We start from the raw sequence: 21,616 nt of genomic DNA, 5'->3' as shown, positions 1-21,616 counted from the left end.
ACGTGAACTCTCCTGGCACTCTAAGCGCATGCGCATTACTAAAGCTTTACAAATAGAAACCAACTGGCAACAACTTCATAAACACAAATTGACACCAACAAGTTTTAAAAATAGAAACGATTACAAAACACAACTTTATATTTAACCGTGTAAAAAATAATTTTACACAGTCATTGCACTCAAATTGATAAGTATATTTTTAATGGGCGTTTGGCAAAGTTGCAAAATGCATGTATAAAAAGGCATTTACAAGGCATTACAAGTCACATAAACGGTCTTTATTGAAAGAAAACATCTATACAACTGAAACTTACAGTATTTTAATTTAAGTCAGTTTCAAGGGATCTAAAAACCATGACAGAAAATAAGACAAGTTTTCATCTTGATGAAGGACAGTCCTGATCACTGCAGTGTCATCAACATCAATTGAAGTTCCTAAGAGACATTTTAAAACACCCAACAGATTACCCTTGAGAACACTGTTCTTGTTCCGATGTACGTGAGCTTCAAAAAGAGAAGAGGGTGAAAGAGGAAATGTCTCCCACACAGATTTACAGGACAAATCTGAGGCACAAAAGACTATTCCGGCATGATATTTTAATATAAAAGCCAGCAGTCTCTCAGTGTTTGCTTTTCTTGGATTTTTTGTGAGAACGGTGCGGCGATCGTGACCGAGATCTGGATTTCTTTGAAGATTTTTTGGGTGTTCTTGATCTGGACCTGCGTGACCTTTTAGGCGTTCTTGGTGGGGAAGGAGACCTGAAATGATAAATTAAATCAATGAATATCTCCAACGGCAACAGTTTCATAAACAAAAACTGACAACACATCCAATTTCATAGTGAGACTATTAAGAATTCAACTTTACCTTTTAGATGACTTCCGGTTGGTTTCTCGATCTCTAGGAGAGTCTTTATAGGAAGATCGAAGGATGTCCTTTGTATAGGATCTATCGGAGCGCTCTGATCGTGGGGATGGCGATCTGCCACGTCTACTGCTGCTACTTCGGGTGGGACTGGGTGAAGGGCTGTGCCTCCGTTTTCTGAGGCGAGGAAAAACAACGATTATGTTAAATCCAGATTACGTATATCCAGATTCATTTTTTTGGTAAACAAGAATCACCATTAAGTATTAAAGTGCCACAATCTGAAAAAGGTATTCAAAGAGTTGGCCATTTATAAACATTAACATATAACCATTAGCCATGCTTGCATTCACTTTTTGAGGTGTTCAGTTATCGACAAAGTATTTATATGCATTTTTTTTTTTATTTGCTGTCTTTAGTCTTTCCATTCCAATGGCATTTCATCAATAAAATCGTAAGCATGATGACATCACAGATCCAAACTGTGGCCTACATTTTGGTATTGCAAAAAAACATTAGCAGTTTCCATACATATGCATATCCATACATATAGCAGTCTGCCAGCTTGCTATCATTTAAATTTCTTTAAAAAATTGGAAGTAAAAAAAAATTTGACAACAAAAAGTGTTTCCAAACTACTTTTTTGAGACATTTAAAGGAAATCCCGAAAATGTACTCACCCCATTTCATCCAAAATGTTGATGTCTTTGTTCAGTCAAGAAGAAATTATGTTTTTTAAGGAAAACATTCCAGGATTTTTCTCATTTTAATGGACTTTATGGACCCCAATACTTAACAGTTTTAAAGCAGTTTAAAATTGAAGAGTTTCATTGCAAAACGTTTTTTTTAATTTTTCAGAAATCTAATTTTTTGGTTGTGGATTTCAATTAATATCAATTCAACTGCAGTTGGTTTGTTTTGATTTAAACCTTTATAACTTAAAAAATACAGCTAAGTAGCACCATAAAACCAAATAATAACATGATGACATAATAATAAACATGTTTTGACAAAAATGTAAAAAAATGGATTTATCTCGTTTTGCAACGAAACTCTTCAATTGCAGTTTCAAAGGACTCTAAACGATCCCAATCGAGGCACAAGGTTCTTATCTAGCGAAACGACTGTCATTTTTGACAAGAAAAACAAAAATATGCACTTTTAAACCACAACAACTCGTCTTCCTCTGGTTGTGTGACGCGCCAGTGCGACCTCACATAACACGTCATCACGTCAAAAGGTCACGGATGACGAATGCAAAACTACGCCCCAGTGTTTACAAGTGTGGAGAAAGAGGACCGTTCCGACGTTGTTGTATGTGGAATGATACTAATTAATGTCTTTGTGTCAGTTTATTGTTTAAAATGGTCCGTAAGTGTGTGTTTCATATATGTAACACGTGACCTTTCGATGTCATTATGACGAGTCAGCGCGACCTCACGTAATTGCGTAATGACATCGAAAGGTCACGTGTTACATATATGAAACACACACTTACGGACCATTTTAAACAATAAACTGACACAAAGACATTAATTAGTATCATTCCACATACAACAACGTCGGAATGGTCCTCTTTTTCCACACTTGTAAACACTGGGGCATAGTTTTGCATATGTCATCTGTGACCTTTTGACGTGATGACGTATTATGTGAGGTCGCGCTGACTCGTCATATCGCCGGGGGAAGAAGAGAAGTTGTGGTATAAAAGTGCATATTTTTTATTTTTCTTGTCAAAAAGAGTCCTTTGAAACGGCAATTTTAAACTGCATTAAAACAGTTACGTGTTGGGGCCATTAAAGTCCATTAAAATGAGAAAAATTCTGGAATGTTTTCCTCAAAAAACATAATTTCTTCTCGACTGAACAAACAAAGACATCAACATTTTGGATGACATGGTGGTGAGTAAATTATCTGGATTTTTTTAAGAAAATGGACTAATCCTTTAATCTATGCACCAAGATAAACAAAATTATTTTGGCGAAATTTAATTGATAAGTACGGAGCCCGCAAGGGGTCACTTTGGTGTATTTTTTTAGACCACACTATTGCGTTCCCACGCAATACTTTTGCGTTCCCACGCAAGACTTTTGCGTTCCCACGCAAGACTTTTGCGTTCCCACGCAAGACTTTTGCGTTCCCACGCAAGACTTTTGCGTTCCCACGCAAGACTTTTGCGTTCCCTCGCAATACTTTTGCGTTCCCTCGCAATACTTTTTGCGTTCCCTCGCAAAACTTTTGCGTTCCCCCGCAAAACTTTTGCGTTCCCCCGAGAAACCTTTTGCGTTCGCTCGCAAAAAGAGAATACTGTTTTCTCGAGAAAGCACAGCGCTGCACGGCGTCACCTGAGGCAGTTCATTAGGCAATGGCATCATTGATGCCCACTGTTTGAAGATATGATATATAACTACTGTTATTAAAGAATTATACAGTATTTCTTTGTATTTAAGTCCAAGTTCAAACGAACAGCGGCATGCAAGACCAGTCCCGCACATTCAGTTCACTCCAAAATGGTCTAGTATTGTCACTTAACTTATGCTGCTTGACTTCTCAGCATAAAGATCATTATTAAATTAATATTAAATATTTCAAATTTAGAAATAGGCTACCCCATGCCATCTAATAAAGAAGTGGGTACTCCGTGCGTGCCGTGTACCCAGCACTACACCATATGGCATCATTGATGTCCGCTGTCAGCAGACACACAACTACCGTTATTAAATAATTATATTGTACTTCCTTGCATCCAAGTCCAAGTTCAAAACGAAACTCCACAAACCGCTCCGTTGTGAAATGGAGCGGTCTATAGAGTTTTATTTTGAACTTGGACATAAATACAAAAAATACAATATAATTATTTAATAACAAAGTTATATATCTACTAACAGCGGACATCAATGATGCCATATGGCCCGGCGTTGCATTGCCCCTCAGATCTGATTTACCCCCTCTGTTTCATTTTTGTATTCATGGTTAAAATGTTCAACCTTTTGATTTAAATAATAATTTAACCTTATGCCCATATGGGATTTAAAATGGTCAGTGACATTACTGTCAGATTCAAACGTCTTTCGCGCTGAGCCAGACGGACGAGCTCAGCTCTGTCATATAGCAACATTCAGTGTTTTCAACCTCATAATGTTTATTTTAGATTTCATATATTTAAATACACATAAGAACTGGTAAAACAATAGCCTACATTTAGTTTGTAAAATACACACTTATGTCTGTGGAAGCAGCAATACAAATCTATTCAAATAAGATAGTAATTTGCAAATAATAAATAAATATTATTTTCAAATAATAATAATAATTTGCGGACGTATCAGACAAACACAGTGGAAGTATAAAGTTTACTTTATTGTTATAAAGGTTATAATGAAAAGACGGGGATGTGCTCCTCCCTTGCGAAAAATAAGCGTGCTTAAATGTAATTTTACAAAGTGTACTTAAATATAATATACTTTAATACAGTTAAGTGTGAATTAAATGCAATCTTTTCGGCGCACTGAATGCACATTAAATGTAATTAATTTCAAATATATCATATATTAAGTTGAAATAAAATGTAATAAGTTGCCATTAAGAGTTAACTTAATTGTTACTTTATTACAACTTTATATCTACTTTCATAATTGCTTCTAGTGTTTTTACAATATAGGCTACTTAAAGTGCACTACACAATATAATGACATGAAATTAATGTGACTTAAAATACACTTTAATGTCGGTTAACAATAAACTTAAGTGTGGATTAAATCCAATGTTTTCAGCGAAATGAATACAAATTAAGTGTAATTAATTTCAAATGTATCACATATTAAGTTGAAATTAAAACAATAAGTTGCCATTAAGAGTGCTTTTTTGCAACAACTTATGTGGGTCTTTAATACAACTTTATATTTACTTTCATAATTGCTTCTAGTGTTTTTAAAATATAGTTAAAGTGCACTGTTCAATCTGCTGTCAAGCAATTAATGTGAAATTAAAAATAAGTTAAAGTATATAACAGTACATTTAATTATTAATTAAATGTAATGTTTCAAATACAAATTTGCCAAATAAATTCAAAAATATAAAATTAAATTCAATCAGTTGAACTGTGATTTCAGTGCAGTAAAACGATTTCAATGCATCTTTCTACAGTATGTACTTTAACTACTTGTATGCACTTCTCAAAATACTGAAAAACAAATCTAGTTAATTAAATATGTATTCATTTCAGTTTAATGCATTACAAACAAACAAAAACCACAATGCTTACACTGACAATAAAACAGTTTGGTAGTCAAATAATTATGAATCGATTTTTTTGTTTTGCAAAAGTACATTTAATAAATGAATAATGAGTTGTATATGTCCAAACAAATAAAAAAAAACCTCTTAGTTTCATATTGTAAAATTAGAATCAAACAAGTATCAATATTGAATAATTGCATCCCTTAGAATAAACAAACAAACTCAAAGTTATTTTTTTTTTAACATTTTAACAGACAACAAAAAAGAACTGCATGAACTTTAAATTAACAAATCCTTTAGTAGGTCACTTCAGTCTAATGATCATTTATTAAATGTGTTTAGAAATATTGTCATGAAAGTGTACTTTCTTTAAGTTAAACTTAAATACATATTATTACAGTTGTAAAAAGTGCACTTAAGTGTGTTAATAAATAGTCTCATTAAAGTGTATTCCATTTAAGTACATTAAGTGGTCTTTAATTTTAATTATATTATATTATCAGCAAGTGCACTTCTCAAAAAGTATACTCTTATTGTTTTAAGCACACAAAAAGTACGCTTTCAATACACTTAAGCACGCTAATCCTTCACAAGGGCTGTCAAGCAGCTATTACATAACAGAGCGAGGCCGACGAACGTGCTCTTAAACAGGAAATAATATATGGAATTATTTGTGCATCTTTAAATAACTGTAAGAATACATTTCTTTTAAATATAATTTTTGTCATATAAAGTTTTAAGAGATAATAATGTCTTTTCCACTTTTATTGCTTAGACTTGTTAATGCGGTTAACATGTTTTGCGCATTTACCTCAGAGGTTATTTCAGTAATATTGCTGTTTTTACGGTAATAATAATACAATTTACATGTCAATCCTGCTTCCTTATCCGTTTATTAATTTCATCATGCTGTTGTGTTAAGTAATATGTGGATATTTATTGCCATATGAGACGTTCATTGCTGTTATATGAATACTCTCATTCAAATCATATGCGGAATAATCTGTGCATCTTTGAATAACTGTAAGAATGCAGTTCCTTTGAAAATAATTTTTGTCAAAGTTTTGATCAATAATAATGTTGTGAGGATATTGCCATTGCCGTGAATACTCTCGTCTACAATATGGATTATTACGCTGTTTAAATGTTGCTAGTGAGTTATTGGTTACCTGTGCAGTTGCATATTGAGTGTTTTATGGAGCGCTGCATTTAAAAAATCTGTCGTTCCAAAGCGAGATCTCAATGTGTATTATTCATTGATGGTAAGCCCCCAACAATTTCAAATTGCCCCTCAGTCATTTCATCCTGCAGCCGGGCCTATAGGCAACTTATTACATTTTATTTCAACTTAATATATTATATATTTGAAATTAATTACACTTAAATAATAATTTAACCCCCATATGGGATTTAAAATGTTCAGTGACATTACTGTCAGATTCAAACGTCTTTCGCGCTGAGCCAGACGGACGAGCTCAGCGCTGTCATATAGCAACACTATGCAGAGTTTTCAACCTCATAATGTTTATTTTAGATTTCAGACATTTAAATACACATACGAACTGGTAAAACAATAGCCTACATTTAGTTTGTAAAATACACACTGATGTCTGTGGAAGCAGCAATACAAATCTATTCAAATAAGATAGTAATTTCCAAATAATAAATAAATATTATTTTCAAATAATAATAATTTGACGACGTATGTTATTCATATCAGACAAACACAGTGGAAGTATAAAGTTTAATTTATTGTTATAAAGGTTATAATGATACATGTTTGAAAGACGGGGATGCGCACCTCCCCCGCGAAAAACAAGCGCGCTCAAATGCACTTCCACAAAGTGTACTTATTACACAAATATAATAAACTTTAATACACTTAAGTGTGAATTAAATACAATATTTTCGGCGCACTGAATGCCCATTAAATCAAGAGGTTGAACATTTTAACCATGAATACAAAAATGAAACAGAGGGGGTACAAATCAGATCTGAGGGGGCAATGCAACGCCGGGCCATATGGCATTATTGATGTCCGCTGTTGGTGGATATATGGCTTTGTTGTTAAATAATTACATTGTATTTTTTGTATTTATGTCCAAGTTCAAAATAAAACTCTATAAACCGCTCCATTTCACAACGGAGCGGTTTATGGAGTTTCGTTTTGAACTTGGACTTAGATACAGGGAAGTGCAATGTAATTGTTTGATAACGGTAGTTGTGTGTCTGCTGGCAGCGGACATCAATGATGCCATGTGGTGCTGGGTGCGCGGCGCGCGCGGGGTGCCCACTTCTTTATTAGATGGCATGGGGTAGCCTATTTCTAAATTTGAAATATTTAATATTAATTTAATAATGATCTTTATGCTGAGAAGTCAAGCAGCATAAGTTAAGTGACAATACTAGACCATTTTGGAGTGAAATAAATATGCAAAACTAGTCTTACATGCCACTATTCATTTGAACTTGGACTTAAATACAAAGAAATACTGTATAATTCTTTAATAACAGTAGTTATATATCAAATCTTCAAACAGTGGGCATCAATGATGCCATTGCCTAATGAACTGCCTCAGGTGACGCCGTGCAGCGCTGTGCTTTCTCGAGAAAACAGTATTCTCTTTTTGCGAGCGAACGCAAAAGGTTTCTCTGGGGAACGCAAAAGTTTTGCGAGGGAACGCAAAAAGCATTGCGTGGGAACGCAAAAAGTATTGCGTGGGAACGCAAAAAGTATTGCGTGGGAACGCAAAAGTATTGCGTGGGAACGCAATAGTGTGGTCTAAAAAAATACACCAAAGTGTCCCCTTACGGGCTCCGTAGATAAGCATTCCCATCAGTTACATCTGGTTTTGCAAAAAAGCCTGGGAAGGACACATGGCTATAGTCTTTAATACTGTTTATTTGCTTGCTGATTCTTTGTTTATTTTAACTTACTTTTCTTTTCTGCTTGGTGTAGCGTCATCTTTGTCCTTTTCCTTATGTGATACATCCAATTTCTCTTTGTCTTTTCTCTCTTTCTCTCGGTCTCTGTCTTTTTCTGTCTCCTTCTCCTTCTCCCTCTCCTGAGCAGGACAAAAATTAGTTTTAAAAACAAAAAATTGAGAGTACTGCAATTCTACAATTTAGCTGCTACTTACCCTCTGTAGTAACTTGTCCCGATAAAGCTCTACTTGTTCTTGAATACTTTGTCCAGATTTTTTGGGCCTTTTTCCAGATTCAAGCTCATCTTGAAACTTCATGACTTTAAGCTGTAACAGGAAAGAAAAATGAATTAATAATTTTCAAGAATATTAGGCTTTATGTTTCATATATTAACATTAAGGTACCTACCTCGATTTCTCTAAGTTTGGCACGTTTCTCCTCACTCATCTCAGAGAACTTGGCAGATTTCGTATCATATTCTTCTCTAGCAGGATTAATGTAGGACTGTTGCTCTGCAGCGCTGGAGCTCTTCAGAGAGTCTTTGCTATCAGTTTCACGTGTTGTCCTTTTTGACAAAGTAAAACAAAGTGAGTTTGGGTCTAAAGAACATTACAGGTGTACTTCATGATTCAAAGTCAATTTATCAAAAAAGTCAACTCCACAAGATTTGCTGTTTATAAAGTTAAGCAAACTAACCTCTCTTTACTTTTCTCAGATTCTTCTGGCTGATCAAAGACCTCCCATTTTGATGTGGTTACAGCTAAAAACAGAGTAAAATCAATTTTCTGTAAACAAAGCAGATATATTAAGAGAAACATTTTAATGTGAAGAAAATCATCAGGACTAACCTTGCGCTTCTAAAGCAGCACCATCCACTGCTTCCCATTTTGAAGGGGCTACCTTAAAACCGGGTTTTTGATCAACTAAAAAACAGAAATTCCAAAACATTTATTTTACACACATCACATCTGACATTTTATGTTTATATTACAGTGAAATGCAACAGGGTTCCCACACTTAAAATGTCCTGTACAATTTCAGGTTTTTATTATAAAGAGAACATTAAAATGGAAAACGTTAACCAGTATGTGAAAACCCAGCTAAAGTCATTTTTAGGGATTTGCTGTTTTCCACATCCTACGTAATATAAAAGAACATTCAGTGAAAATATCACCTTGATATCTTTAATATTGAATAGGTAAAGTCATGCCAAAGATTAAAATCAAACTCTGTTGCTCATAATCTCATAAATAGATTTTAATTATTTGTGAAATCCAGTCTTAATTGAGTAACATATTTTAGCAATCAATCTTACAAGGAATGCCATCCAGATCATCATCTACTCCTTTGATAGGCACTCCATCCAGGTCATCGAGAGGTGCACCATCAATTTGCGCAAGAGCAATAGGTGTGCCATCAACATCATCCAGAGGAGCACCATCCAGCTCCTCCTCCACAATAGGAGCACCATCAATGTCGAGGCTGGTTACTGGTGGCTGCGTAGTAATGCATAAAGCATTAATGATACGTCGGCCTAATCATAGACTCTGACTCAGTTAATACTTTGATGCTACTTACTCTGAATAACTGAATCTTTTCCAAACTAACCTCTGGAATCAGCTCTACGATTTCCTTGTCCGGATCAAGACTAACAAGTCCCAGGAAAATGTTCTGCAGTTTAATCAGGAAAGGATCAGGATAAACTGCCCAGTCCTCCCAGGCACGGAAACAGGTCATTACTCTTTGCTGTGGAGAGCAAAATGAAGCAACGTTTATTTCAGGCAGTGCTTAAAATCTTAGGGTATATTTACAGAACAATGATTAAACTAAAAACAGAAAGGTTTTTCCTTTGTGCCTTTAAAAAAATTTCACATACACATTGCAGTGTCAGAAAGCATCAAACAAAAGGATATACAACAAATGACTCTCTACTATAAAGCAGCAAAGTTTCATAACTTATGAAACTAATAAGTGAACATGTAATAAGCAATTCACATGACATCATCGTTTTGACCGTTTAGCCCTGGGTATAATCTGTTTTTTTTCTGCATATGTAAGTGCAGATTTCATTTGACGCTACCGCGCTTACTTTGCATGTGTGGATCATGCATGGCCGTACATGAAAATGTAGTATGTAGCCCAAGAGATTTATTGCATTTTGTCACAGTGTGCATGCGTCAAACATCTGTGTACACGTACGAGTCAAATAAACGATGCTTTGCGTTCAACCATGCATGCATGCATGTTTGTGTACATGTAAAAACAGATTATACTCTGGGCTATCACTTGCGTAGCTTTATGACATGAGCATTAAGTCAAACTGCAATACTCTTGTAGTCTACACACTACTGTACGTGCATGCGCAACCAGGTACAATGTACCTGAGGTTTCAGAAATCCAGTTTTTGGAGGCTTGTAAACGGCCCTCCTAAAAAAAATCTAATAAATACAGGGTTCCCACACTCTAGTTAACTTCAAATTCAAGGACTTTCCAGGTCCAATACACTTAAATTCAAGGACTAAATGTGGGGACACATTTTAAGTGAGAGCAAGGTTACATTGTGTTACCTTTTAAGATACATTGTTACAGTTCTCTTTTGAGGGATCTTGCGCTGCGTCACTGCTGTGACACTTTGGGGACGCCTCCAGTGGTAAGTGCGTCTGAATGTGTATAACAAATTTAACTAATGGTAAGGCTTAACGACAAAGACAGGGTGACGAAGGAGCCAGGAGGTATATCGCTATCTGAAATATTGCCAAAGACGGCGTTACAGGGACGCAGGAAGTATGGCAAGGGAGACACAGCATCTCAATCCTTTCTCAGGGAACAACAGTTACAAACGTAACCCGAGGCGTTTTCATGTGTCAAACACAACTATGCAAAAAATAATTTTGGTATGAATCAACATTCACATACAGAAGATATAAGCATTAAAAGCGAACAGTTTAGCACGCTAGAATTTTTATGATATTATCCTACACTACACAGGGAATAATATGAATTTTTTACAGAAAAATTCTTGAATAAAATAGATTCAAGCACTTTCAATGACCTGTATCTATGTATGTATATTTTCAAAAACTTCAAGGACCCGTGGGAACTCTGTAAATAGCAGAGTAAGAACAGGAAGTCTCACCTTAAAATGTTCTGATTGTAAGTGGCCTTGTATTGTCTTGTAAGTGGCATTGAGGTCAGAAAATATCTGACAAAGTTTTGCTTCAAAGCTGTAAAAAAAAATGGGTACAATAAATAAACTGACAAATTCTACCTAATAATATTAGAGCGTGCTTAAAGGTATTGCGGAGGACTTTCTTTTTCCGGGTGCATCATCAAGACTATTGGTCCTCCTAGTTGTCAATCAGGAGTGTTGTGCAATTGCATTTTTTTAAAAGTGGAGAAGGTGATTCTTTTCTAGAATTCGAGAAAATCCTCCGCTACACCTTTAATCAAGATAATCTAATAAAATCAAAATACACTTACAATTTTCTGTAATAAGAGGCATTAGCAACTTTTGCACATGAGTTATACAGCACATCGGACACCAAATATAACCTTGCAATCTGAATGAAGACAAAAGACAGTCAAGTCAACAAAAATAAGAAACAAAAAAAAAAGATATATAGATAATCCTAGTTCTCTTGCTAAGCCCGACCTTCTTTGGCAAAGGCGTTTTAAGTATGGACAGAGACTCAGCAATGCATTCAACAATCTCCTCGGCTGCATCAGCGTGTTGAAGGCAGAACAGCATGGCTTCAGCTACATCACTCTTCCTCGGCGTGAGACCTCGAAGAATCTCCTCCAGTTTATCCCTTTCGCTGCAACCAAAAACAATATTAAGTACATATATCAGAAGGCCTTGTTAGATACATACTTGCTAAACAGTCCAGAACTAACACAGGGACATACTCGTCTTTTAAGGACCCCTTCTTGCTGGTGTCGTCCTCTACGTCATCTTCACGCTCTTCATCTTCAGGAGTGCCATGTAAGTACGGGTTGAGAGGGGGTGGTCGCCAGATGGATCCATTCTTAAACATCCTGAATTCCTCAGTTTTCCATTTTGTTGGAGATTCACCCTGTAAGTAAAAATGTTTGTAACTATTTTTCCTAACGTTTGATTTTTTATAAAAAGGTAAAAAAGAAACAGATAACACTAACCTGTAATATCGTGTACAATTTCCACCGGTAATAGACATGAGCAGGACTTTGATTTTCAAATAAAAATCTGTTGAACCCATAAAACAATGTTTGATTAGTTTGAATGTTTGATCAAACAAGATAAGTACAGTTTAAGAAAAATTAAAGGCGTGGTGCATGATTTTTAAAAAACACTTTGGAAAAGGGAGTCGGGCTGAGTACCAAAACACACTTGTGGCCAATCAGCAGTAAAGGGCGTGTCTACCAACCGACATCGTTGCCTGGGTTGTGAATGTGTTGGGGTGGGTCTATCAAAAGACGGTCCAGATTCTATTGGGGTAGGGGCATATTGGTGTAGGTGATTTCAAATGTCAACATTGGCTTTCAGAGATTATGCACCCGCCTTTAAGAGACCAAATCTCTTTGGAAACAGCCTTAAAGACTTAAAATCATCCACATTTGCCTCACCTATAGAGTGAATTGTTGATCTCTCGGTTCATGATCATGGCCTCAAACATGGGTCCCTCACGCACCACAAACTCGATCATTCGATGGATGAGAGAGAGCAAATTCCTACAAGAAAAACACAGTTAAAGCGAAACAAATTCAGCACCATCACCTAAACAGCTCCAACAAAATGGCATCTGTAGAAATGCAACATTCCTGCACTGCTATCCATAAATCAATAGACATGTTCTTTTGAGCTTTTAAGATTTAAAACTGACTGACAGTATGACAGTAACAATCAAAACATGTCAATCCTCTCTAATCTACAGAGTCTCAGCCATTGGAGCTTCTTTCGAGGCACTAAATGTGATGCCATGTGACTTATTTTGTGTGGATGAAGAGGAACAAATAACCATGTAAGCACTTCAAGAGTCAGCTAAAGGATTGGGTCAATGTAATTGGTCCCTGGTCTGGCTTGTAAAGTGGCCAATAACAGATGATGTTTCTCTAATGTACTGAAACACAAATCACAAGTATTGGAGTCGATCATACCGATGTTAGGCAATCATTCTGTATACTTTCCCCAATCCATCCCGTGACGCTTTTCTGGTCCCTCGCAGCTCCAGACAGTTCAACTTGTGCTGCTCACCAAGGCCAATGTCAAAGGTCACTGAGACTATGGGGATTGGGTGCCGCTTTTGAATCACACTACTGCGACGGTTAAAGTGAGCAATAGCCAGAGGGGTTGTTTATCAGTAACTAAGACTAGGTGATTGTGTATTCTGTAGTGTTTTAGATTATATATTAGTAGCAGTGTAATGGATCATAGCTGAAAGTAAACCTGATTACATCTTAGCAACACTCATAAAAACACTTTAAGTAGAATGACCAAACTTTTGCGCAATTGCGGCAAAAACGCACTATTCACATCAAACACGTCTTCGCGCAAGTTGAAAATATTCAACTCGAGCAAAAGATACGCATGACACAAAGTTTAATCCCATAAGTAATCTAGACCAAGAAAAGTGATGCTTCGCGTTTGGTGTGTACGCAGCATAAACAGGGTTCCCACACCTTAGTTAACTTCAAATTCAAGGGCCTTTCCAGGACTTTCCAGGTCCAATACACTCAAATTCAAGGACTAAATGTGGGGGTCACATTTCAAGTGAGAGCAAGGTTAGATCGTGTTACCTTTTAAGAAACATTGTTACAGATCCCTATCAAGGAACTCACGCTGCGTCACTGCAGTGACACTTTGGGGACGCCTCCAAGGGTAACTGCGTCTGAATGTGTATATCAAATTCAACCAATAGTTAGGCTTAACGACGAAGACAGGGTGACGCGGGAGCCAGGAAGTATATCGCTATCTGAAATATTGGCATTACAGGGATGCAGGAAGTATGGCTAGGGAGACGCAGCGTCTCGCTCCCTTCTCAGGGAACAACAGTTACATACATAACCCGAGACGTTTTCATGTGTCAAACACAACTATGCAAAAGAGCATTTTGGTATGAATCAACATTCGCATACAGAAGATATAAGCATTTAAAGCGAACAGTTTAGCATGTGTGCTTAAAAAGTCTATGCAAGTATATTTTAAAAAACTTGGGCCTTGAATCCCCCCCACCCCAGATTCACAAACTTTCAAGGATTTTAAGGACCCGTGGGAACCCTGTATAAAAATCATGTCTATATAAAACATTAAAAAGCATCTCTTCTAAAAATACAGATTCTTATTCACAGCAAATTCTCATACTAGTTATAACTTCACTACCTAGGCACTGTGAACCTTTGTAGTCATGTCTAAAATTTGTAATGGTTAGTAAATTTTTCTTTTGGTTTTCATGCAAGGCCTCAACTGTTGCTCACCCCAACCAGCCTCTGGTAGCATGCATATGTCCAATTGTTCAAACTTTAGAGATGGGATAAGTTTTCTACATTTCATTAGATTTGGAAAAAAGAAAAACATGTACCTTTCTGTTGGGATAACCACTTTGACTATGGCTTGCGACAGAGTCTGGATATGAAGTCACATCAAATAATAAACATAGAATATATGTGAGTATTGTTAAAAAGATACAAGCATAACACTAAATGCAACATATACTCCTACAACAACAAACGTGTTCTATCTACAGTGTCAGTTTTAAAACTTGACTGAACAATTCCCTATAGAAAATGGCACTGATAAAGATTTGCATCAATATTATATATATATTTGTAATTTCTTCAGTTCTATCTAAATAATCCTTTTCAAACACAAAGACTTTTTTTCAGACAAACAGTTTCAAAATGAATAGTTTCATTTTAACTTGGCACCAAAAAGCACCTAGGCCTACAGAAAGTCTAAAATCAAAAATAGCCTACACTCAAAAAACACTTACCGGTACAATCAGCATAATACATAAATAATTTATATAATATTAAAAATGACATTTAATTTATTAAGTCTACACAATTCTAAATGTAAAACTTTTGTGCAAAAATATAAAAGTCAAAAACTCTCTCAAAATAAAATTACAATATACACAAACATCAGCTCTCCTAACTACATTTATGACCATGCTAACGGAAATTATTCTGTCCTACATGTGCCAAGTTACCTTCTCAAACTCCTCTTTGCTCTTCGGAGGGGGAGGCATAGAAGCGTTGGGATTCTTTAGCCTCTCTCTGGGCTGGGCATTGAAGGGCAGTCCAGAGGGTGGAGGCGGGAGGGTGTGCTCCATCATTGAAGGTGGAATGTATATGGGGTGAGGAGGAATTGGTACACCTTTGCCCCATCCCAGTTTCATTTCAAAATTCATTACCATTTTGCCTATAAGCAATAGCATATCCAGATTCAGAGATTTTATAACATAAACCTTAATGAAAACGTATTAATAGTATAGATGGATTAAATAAATGGGTGGGTTTACAACCTACCATTTAAATTCTTAAGTGCACGTTCAGCATCTCTCCTTGTCATGAAGGCTACAAAGCCACAGTTTCTGTCCCTGGCCCTCTCCTCATCAGTCCTGGGCCACATAATTTTCACACTCGCTAATGGACCGTAGCGACCAAATTCCTGACATAGCATTTCCTCATTCATCTGAAGAAATAAAGATCATTTCTCAGTATGGGACACTATGATTGGTTTCACATGTTACCTAATAATCAATTCTAAATTACCTGAGGATTTATGTTCCCTAAATAAAGATTTGTAGTTGTTGGATCGCCAACATCATGTGAGCCTGGAGCCGATTCATCCAATACTGAAAAGCAAAACAAACGCACTAAATAACAATTCTTTTTTTTCCAGATTTTCACTACCTTGAGATAATAAACACCAAACAGGTCACATAATTGCATTACACAGTATATAAAACAAAATTACCACTGGACGGACGGTTTCTTCTTGAAGAACCATCCGCTAAAAGAAGCAGAAAAGCAGTGTAAATTTTGTTTCTTTAAATAAAAGTAAAGGCTACTGATTTGTGCATGTAGCCATGATATGTTGTTCTGCCGACCCTCATGATCTCACAAAGTTCCGTGGGATAGTCACAGAACTTCTCGCCCACTTTTCCGTGGCATTCTCACGGATTGGCCACTCAACTGCTCCTTCCCACCCTCAAACCATTGTCGCTTCGGCCCAGGGTTAGACTTGGTGTTTGCGTTAGTTTGTCACTGTAAGTATTGGTTTATACAATTTTTTCTGATGTATTCTTTTATATTTTCTAAACTTTAATCAATTGTCACCTTGCGTTAGGGTTAGAGTTGGGTTTGGGTAGGGATGTCATTTTATGTAAATCTAACCCTAAACCAAAGCGACAATGGCAAGAAAATAGGACAAAACAGTTGAGCAACCAATCCGTGAGAATGCCACGGAAAAGAAAGTCTGTGGCAGGGCCACGGAAATATGCAGAGATCCGTGAGAATGCCACGAAAAAATGACCAAAAAATTCTGTGACTATGACACGGAAATTCGTGAGATCAGACTGGGCAGAAACTCAGAGACTGGGTCTGACTCCACGAGCGAAAAAGAGGGGGATAGCTTGAAAAACCCTAATACATATGACTAAACAACTTACTAGATCGTCGTCCTTCCGCCGTGGGAAGAGGCTCAAAACGACTGACTCTGCCCTTCAACTTGTGACGTTCATCACGCTCTTCCTGTATCCTACAGAAACAACCAAAGATTAAACGGTCACATGTTATCATAAAAAATGCACTATTGCTTGTTAAATACAATAAGGAACACCAACTGTTTTAATTCTTCTTTAAAGAGTTCAAGGTTGCTCTTTTTCTTCTCCTTCTCCCCCGCCTTCTTTGCCGCCTACGTAGAGAACAATAATGGGTTTTTAAAATATAGTTGTTTTCAATAAAGGTTCAATAGAAACAAAACGTGAGAAGAACTTACATTGCGTTTGTCAAATGCTAAAAACTGTGGTGGAGTTTCCAAAGGCAAAAAACTTTTTGGCTCCGGCACCCTTGCCTTCGGTTTGTAAAGCTTTCCTTTCTTGTCATCGGCTACTGCCTCCTCTATGACAGATAAAGAACCACAGATCTTAAGACGGCCATTATCAGAAGTAACTGTAGTTGCTATATTTACATATTGTGGCATTTAGCTTGCCATGACTGCCACCAGTAGATGTGAAATAATGAACAAACACACTTGCAGAAACTTTCAGATGATAAACTCACCTTTCGTAGCATTAGCAAGGCCACCACGGACAAAAGTCTTAACCTTTCCTTCACCTCCCTCAAATGCAGCGAGAAATTCCTCATAGATCTCTGCAGCTGCCTTTTCATCCTCCTGTAAAACCATAGATTGTTAAAGTAATTTAGCAAAGCACAATGAGTGCATTTACATGCAAAGAATAATAAGCGGATAACTATCAAAAATCTGCTTATTATAGAAAACGTTTACGTGCGTTTACATGCAAATCAACAAACTGCGTTTACATGGGAATTTGTCAGGTTTCTCGCAGGCAGTGACGTTACAGACTATAGTACATAATAGTCCTTAAAAAAGCCAACGGCATATCCGTCTTAAGCTATATTGTTGTATCACTTCTCGTGGTTGTGCACATGAACAATGTGCAAAAAACTACCTGTGCCGATCGGTCTTTGTTTATGCCGTTTATGGGCTTTCCCCGGTAAAAGAAAACTGTTTTACGCATTTACATGACCCACCGTTATATGTTTATTAAGCATAATCGGCGCAAGACTGTGCAAAGATGTTAAAAATAAGCTCTCTCAATCATTATGTATGATTAGAGCTGTGAAATATAATCATAGGAGGGGGTTGCGTTTAAATAAAGCACACTCACTCATTTTAAAAATTGGATGGCTGTTTAGTGTTGTTAAAGCCATACAAACCTAATCGGGCATGCAAGTGATGCAACACTACTTCAGCATTATAAACTATCACACGTTTATAATTAATGAACTGGAAGCTTAAAGCAATGCAAGTTTTGACGTGCGGCTTGCTCATAATACAAACACCTGATAAAAACAAAGACAACAAACAGTTGCAGTAGTAAAAGTGCACATCTAATAAAAAGTGAAGATGGACCTTCGACCTCTGGTGCAGTAACGTCATCACTCCTGAGTCCTGTGAACTCCACCCTCTCGCTCACGCTGAGAAGGTGAAGGAGAGTGATGACGTTACTGCGCCCGAGGTGGAAGAGCTGCAAACTAAGTGCTCGTCCGCCATACAATATAGTTTTTCTCCAGTATCCGCTTAAAAAACTTTTTATTTTGTGCCACCTTACTTACTCATGTAACTACTCATGGAACAGTCTTTAAATAGGAAAAACATGGAAGTGTATGTTGGGTTCTAAATTCATCCCTGTTTGGATCCTAAGGAATGAATGGGGCTAGGCTAAATGCCAACACATTCAAAGTTGAAGTGCATGCATTGAAAAAAGATCACCACATTTATATTAATGTATATATTATTTTTTCTGCGTATTTATGCATTTATACTTATTCTTTATACATATCTCTTGGTATTCTTTACATAACATAATTGTAATATAGCATAATATTTTTTGAGTCCCCTACAAAGTTAATAAATCCTTTATACGAGTCATCTACATGCAAATTTCCCCGTTCCCAATTTCAGGCCCTGTTTACAGTGCACTGCAAAAATGTTTAAACATTAGTTTTTTATGTTTGCATTATTAATAACACAATGGAATTGAAGGACAAGACACATGACCTTTTAAATCATAATTGAATCATGAGGTTTAGCAGACGCTTTAATTCAAAGTCGTGAGGGTGTTTCATGTCCATAGAGACACTGTCCTCTGCCCGCATGTTATTATTTTTGTATCGCCTTGGGGTGCTCATGACCACTCTTGAAGGCTTTAACTTTTGGTTAGTGGGTGTGTGGACCCAGCCATGCAAGTAAGGGCGTAGTGCGCCTTTAAACTTGTGTACTAAAGCTTTTACAGGATCTAACATTTACCAATGTTTATGTTTTCTGTGCGTTGATATTTCTGGTTGAATGAACAAATAGTTTTAACTAGAAAGCAGCAGCATGTGTGTCATAAAGATAGGAATCAATGCAAAAAGTCAATGTTGCTTTATAAATGTTATAGGTCAGCAGTAACTGACTTTACATACTCACCTTCTTTTTTAGTTCATTCTGTTCTTTCTTACTTAGTGTTCTCTTAGCAACTGCCATCTTGCCGATACTAAAGGCCTTTAATTTACTTTCCAATAAAGCCTGCATGAAAATATAAAAAATAATTATTTCACAAATCATATTTTGCCTACATATTTCTTGAAGAGAAAAGACTTTTGACAAAAGAAAAGAAATATATTTTTTTGACAGTACATAAATTCAGTAATGAAAAACTCCAAAAGAGGAAACCCCAAAAGAAGAGTTATGATACAGACATCATTGGCAAGGGTTTAGTGTACTTATATGACGTGAATATTAAACCAAGATCTCCAGTAAACGTGGATAAATAAGTAACCCATCATCAGGTACAGTCAAATGATAAAGCCACACTGAATATGCAATATATTTTCATTGCACGATATTTGCTTGCTGTGTTCATTTCAGTTGTCAAGGTTCACGTGGCTAGCAATATTAGCAAACATTACGTTAGCTCATTAAAGCAAACCGAGTGCGTTACCTCATACATGAACATAGCAAATATCAAACTTAACATTTATTATGCTAATAAACATTATAAAGTTATTAAATAATACTGTTTTACATAATTATCATGTCCGGTAGTCTACATTAATGTTTCGTGTTTGTGTTAGCTTTGTTAGCACCCAGCACGGCAGCATCATCATATCTCGTGCTCATGGTGGAGTCAACATGATTAGTTAGTTGGAAACAATAAATATGATCAAATACATTATAAATTGGAAATAGGGTTTCAGGCAAATACGTGCAAGCTCCTGGATATTTAGTTAGCTGCACCGCTAATGAGTTAGCATCACAATGGAGCAGCTTCTTGCGTCACACAGCAACACACAACTTAATCAAACTAAAATTGTTCTATCTTTATCTTCACAAGTAAGACGGGTTCACTCTAACAAAACGATATAAAGTACAAACGCAATTAAATACCTTTGAGCTGGCTTTCTGCGCCCCGCCTGGCGTTTTGTCCGCCATTTTGCCCAACACTGTGCAAGCGCATGAGGCGCGTTCACATCTCACAGTGAACGAGCCTATGTGACGTGTATTACTGATGACAGAACGGTCATATGAATGAAAAATTTGAGTTTTATGAACTGTTTATGATGCCCTGATACACTAAATATATATATAAATATTTTGGTCAATGCGTGTTTATTACACAAGACAAATGTGTTGTCTGAAGTTTGAAATATGCACACGCTAACTCCTTTGTTGATGAACTTGGTTTGGCTGCCATCTGCTGTACGAAACTCTACCTGCGTCCCAATTCGCTTACTATCAGTAGCCTTACTAAAGTAGTCGAAATTAGATTTAGTATGTGCTATCTCTGTAAAAGCACTCAAATGTCTATACTTTCCCATAAAAAAACAGTACATTCTTTTAGGGCATAGTTGGGACGCAGGCTCTGACTGATCTATTTACTAACATTCAAAGGTCTATAGCACGTAGCCCTGCTGAAAAAAAAACAGCATACCAGCAAGACCAGCTTGTGTTTTGGGGCTGCTTTGCTGGTGACCACATAATTCCCATGCTGGTTTGATGCTGTTTTTTTTCAGCAGGGAGGTTCTTGGATTCACAAGGTACACGATGCATTTATATTTTGTCATGTTAAATGTTGATTTATATAAATGAAACCAAATCACAATGATTATGAATTAAACAAAGCATTTTATTTCCAGCTGGATCCTTCCCTGTTGTTCTTCAAAGATCAGTTTCTCTGGTTTGGCCTGTCTATACTGAGTTAGTCTTTGTACTAAAAAATGTATTAATCTTCAGGGGCCAAAATATAATACAATGCTAATAAATTAACAACAAATACAGATAATAAATGCAGATGTGTACTATTAAGTAGATGTAGTGTCTTACATATATAAACTCAGTAATTAGTAAGTAAGCATAATTTTGCACATAATTTAAGCAGATAAGAGAGGTATTTACTATCAATTTTGTTTCTTGTATGATATTTAATGTTACATTGTTTCCTCTTAAACAATAATTAGAGAGGATTCTGAAAATGTATCATCCGATTCTTAAAAGTAAAGTATATAGAGAAATTTTTGTTTAATAATTAAGGATTTACGCTTATTAACACTACATGTGGTTAAAGTAGCCTGTATGGATCATATGTCTCCCATTCTGTATAACAGTATCACAAATAAATTACATTCAAGTTTGTTTTATTGTTGCTTTAAACACTGTGTAGGTCTATAGAAAAGTGAGCAAGGAAAAAAACAAACAAAGTTTGAAATTATCTTAAATCATAAATGTACATAAACAAGCAACATTAAATTTGTTGAAGATGACTCCGCTCTTGGCATTCACCGCGTGCCTTAATTGAAATACATTAAATCAAGGTCCACCGT

The 21,616-nt window shown here is 36.3% G+C and overlaps 1 protein-coding gene across 4 annotated transcripts; it reads right to left on the bottom strand.

The window, feature by feature from the left end:
- Positions 1 to 179: 179 nt before the first annotated feature.
- Positions 180 to 20,322, bottom strand: u2surp (U2 snRNP-associated SURP domain containing). 4 transcript variants are annotated; one of them, XM_055202121.2, is made up of 26 exons: positions 20,184 to 20,322; positions 19,224 to 19,322; positions 17,291 to 17,402; positions 17,007 to 17,128; positions 16,852 to 16,922; positions 16,678 to 16,766; positions 15,984 to 16,019; positions 15,779 to 15,861; positions 15,533 to 15,698; positions 15,214 to 15,425; positions 14,584 to 14,627; positions 12,632 to 12,736; positions 12,185 to 12,251; positions 11,936 to 12,102; positions 11,682 to 11,844; positions 11,510 to 11,589; positions 11,166 to 11,253; positions 9,608 to 9,775; positions 9,345 to 9,525; positions 8,878 to 8,952; positions 8,726 to 8,789; positions 8,438 to 8,594; positions 8,245 to 8,355; positions 8,042 to 8,169; positions 869 to 1,042; positions 180 to 759 (listed from the first exon to the last, which is right to left on the bottom strand). In XM_055202121.2, exons 1-26 carry the CDS (start codon positions 20,226 to 20,228, stop codon positions 621 to 623), a joined length of 2,946 nt encoding a protein of 981 aa, XP_055058096.2. In that variant the 5' UTR covers positions 20,229 to 20,322; the 3' UTR covers positions 180 to 620. The 4 variants fall into 4 exon arrangements, with proteins under 4 accessions (XP_055058096.2, XP_055058098.2, XP_055058099.2 ...); XM_055202123.2 differs by having other exon boundaries at positions 9,638 to 9,775; XM_055202124.2 differs by lacking the exon at positions 15,984 to 16,019.
- Positions 20,323 to 21,616: the final 1,294 nt, after the last annotated feature.

The sequence above is a fragment of the Misgurnus anguillicaudatus genome, chromosome 2 (genome assembly GCF_027580225.2).
Source record: "Misgurnus anguillicaudatus chromosome 2, ASM2758022v2, whole genome shotgun sequence".
Classification (NCBI taxonomy): domain Eukaryota; kingdom Metazoa; phylum Chordata; class Actinopteri; order Cypriniformes; family Cobitidae; genus Misgurnus; species Misgurnus anguillicaudatus.
The sequence above is the reverse complement of the archived record's forward strand: the minus strand, read 5'-3'. Positions and strand labels throughout refer to the sequence as shown.

Bases quoted from the DNA above. Each gene is read 5' to 3' on its own strand.
- u2surp (XM_055202121.2), bottom strand. From the start codon at position 20,228: ATGGCGGACAAAACGCCAGGCGGGGCGCAGAAAGCCAGCTCAAAG. The intron at 9,776-11,165 runs GTGAGACTTCCT...TGCTCTCCACAG, and splicing joins TACAATCAGAACATTTTAAG to CAAAGAGTAATGACCTGTTT. The intron at 9,526-9,607 runs GTAAGTAGCATC...ATTACTACGCAG, and splicing joins AAAAGATTCAGTTATTCAGA to CCACCAGTAACCAGCCTCGA.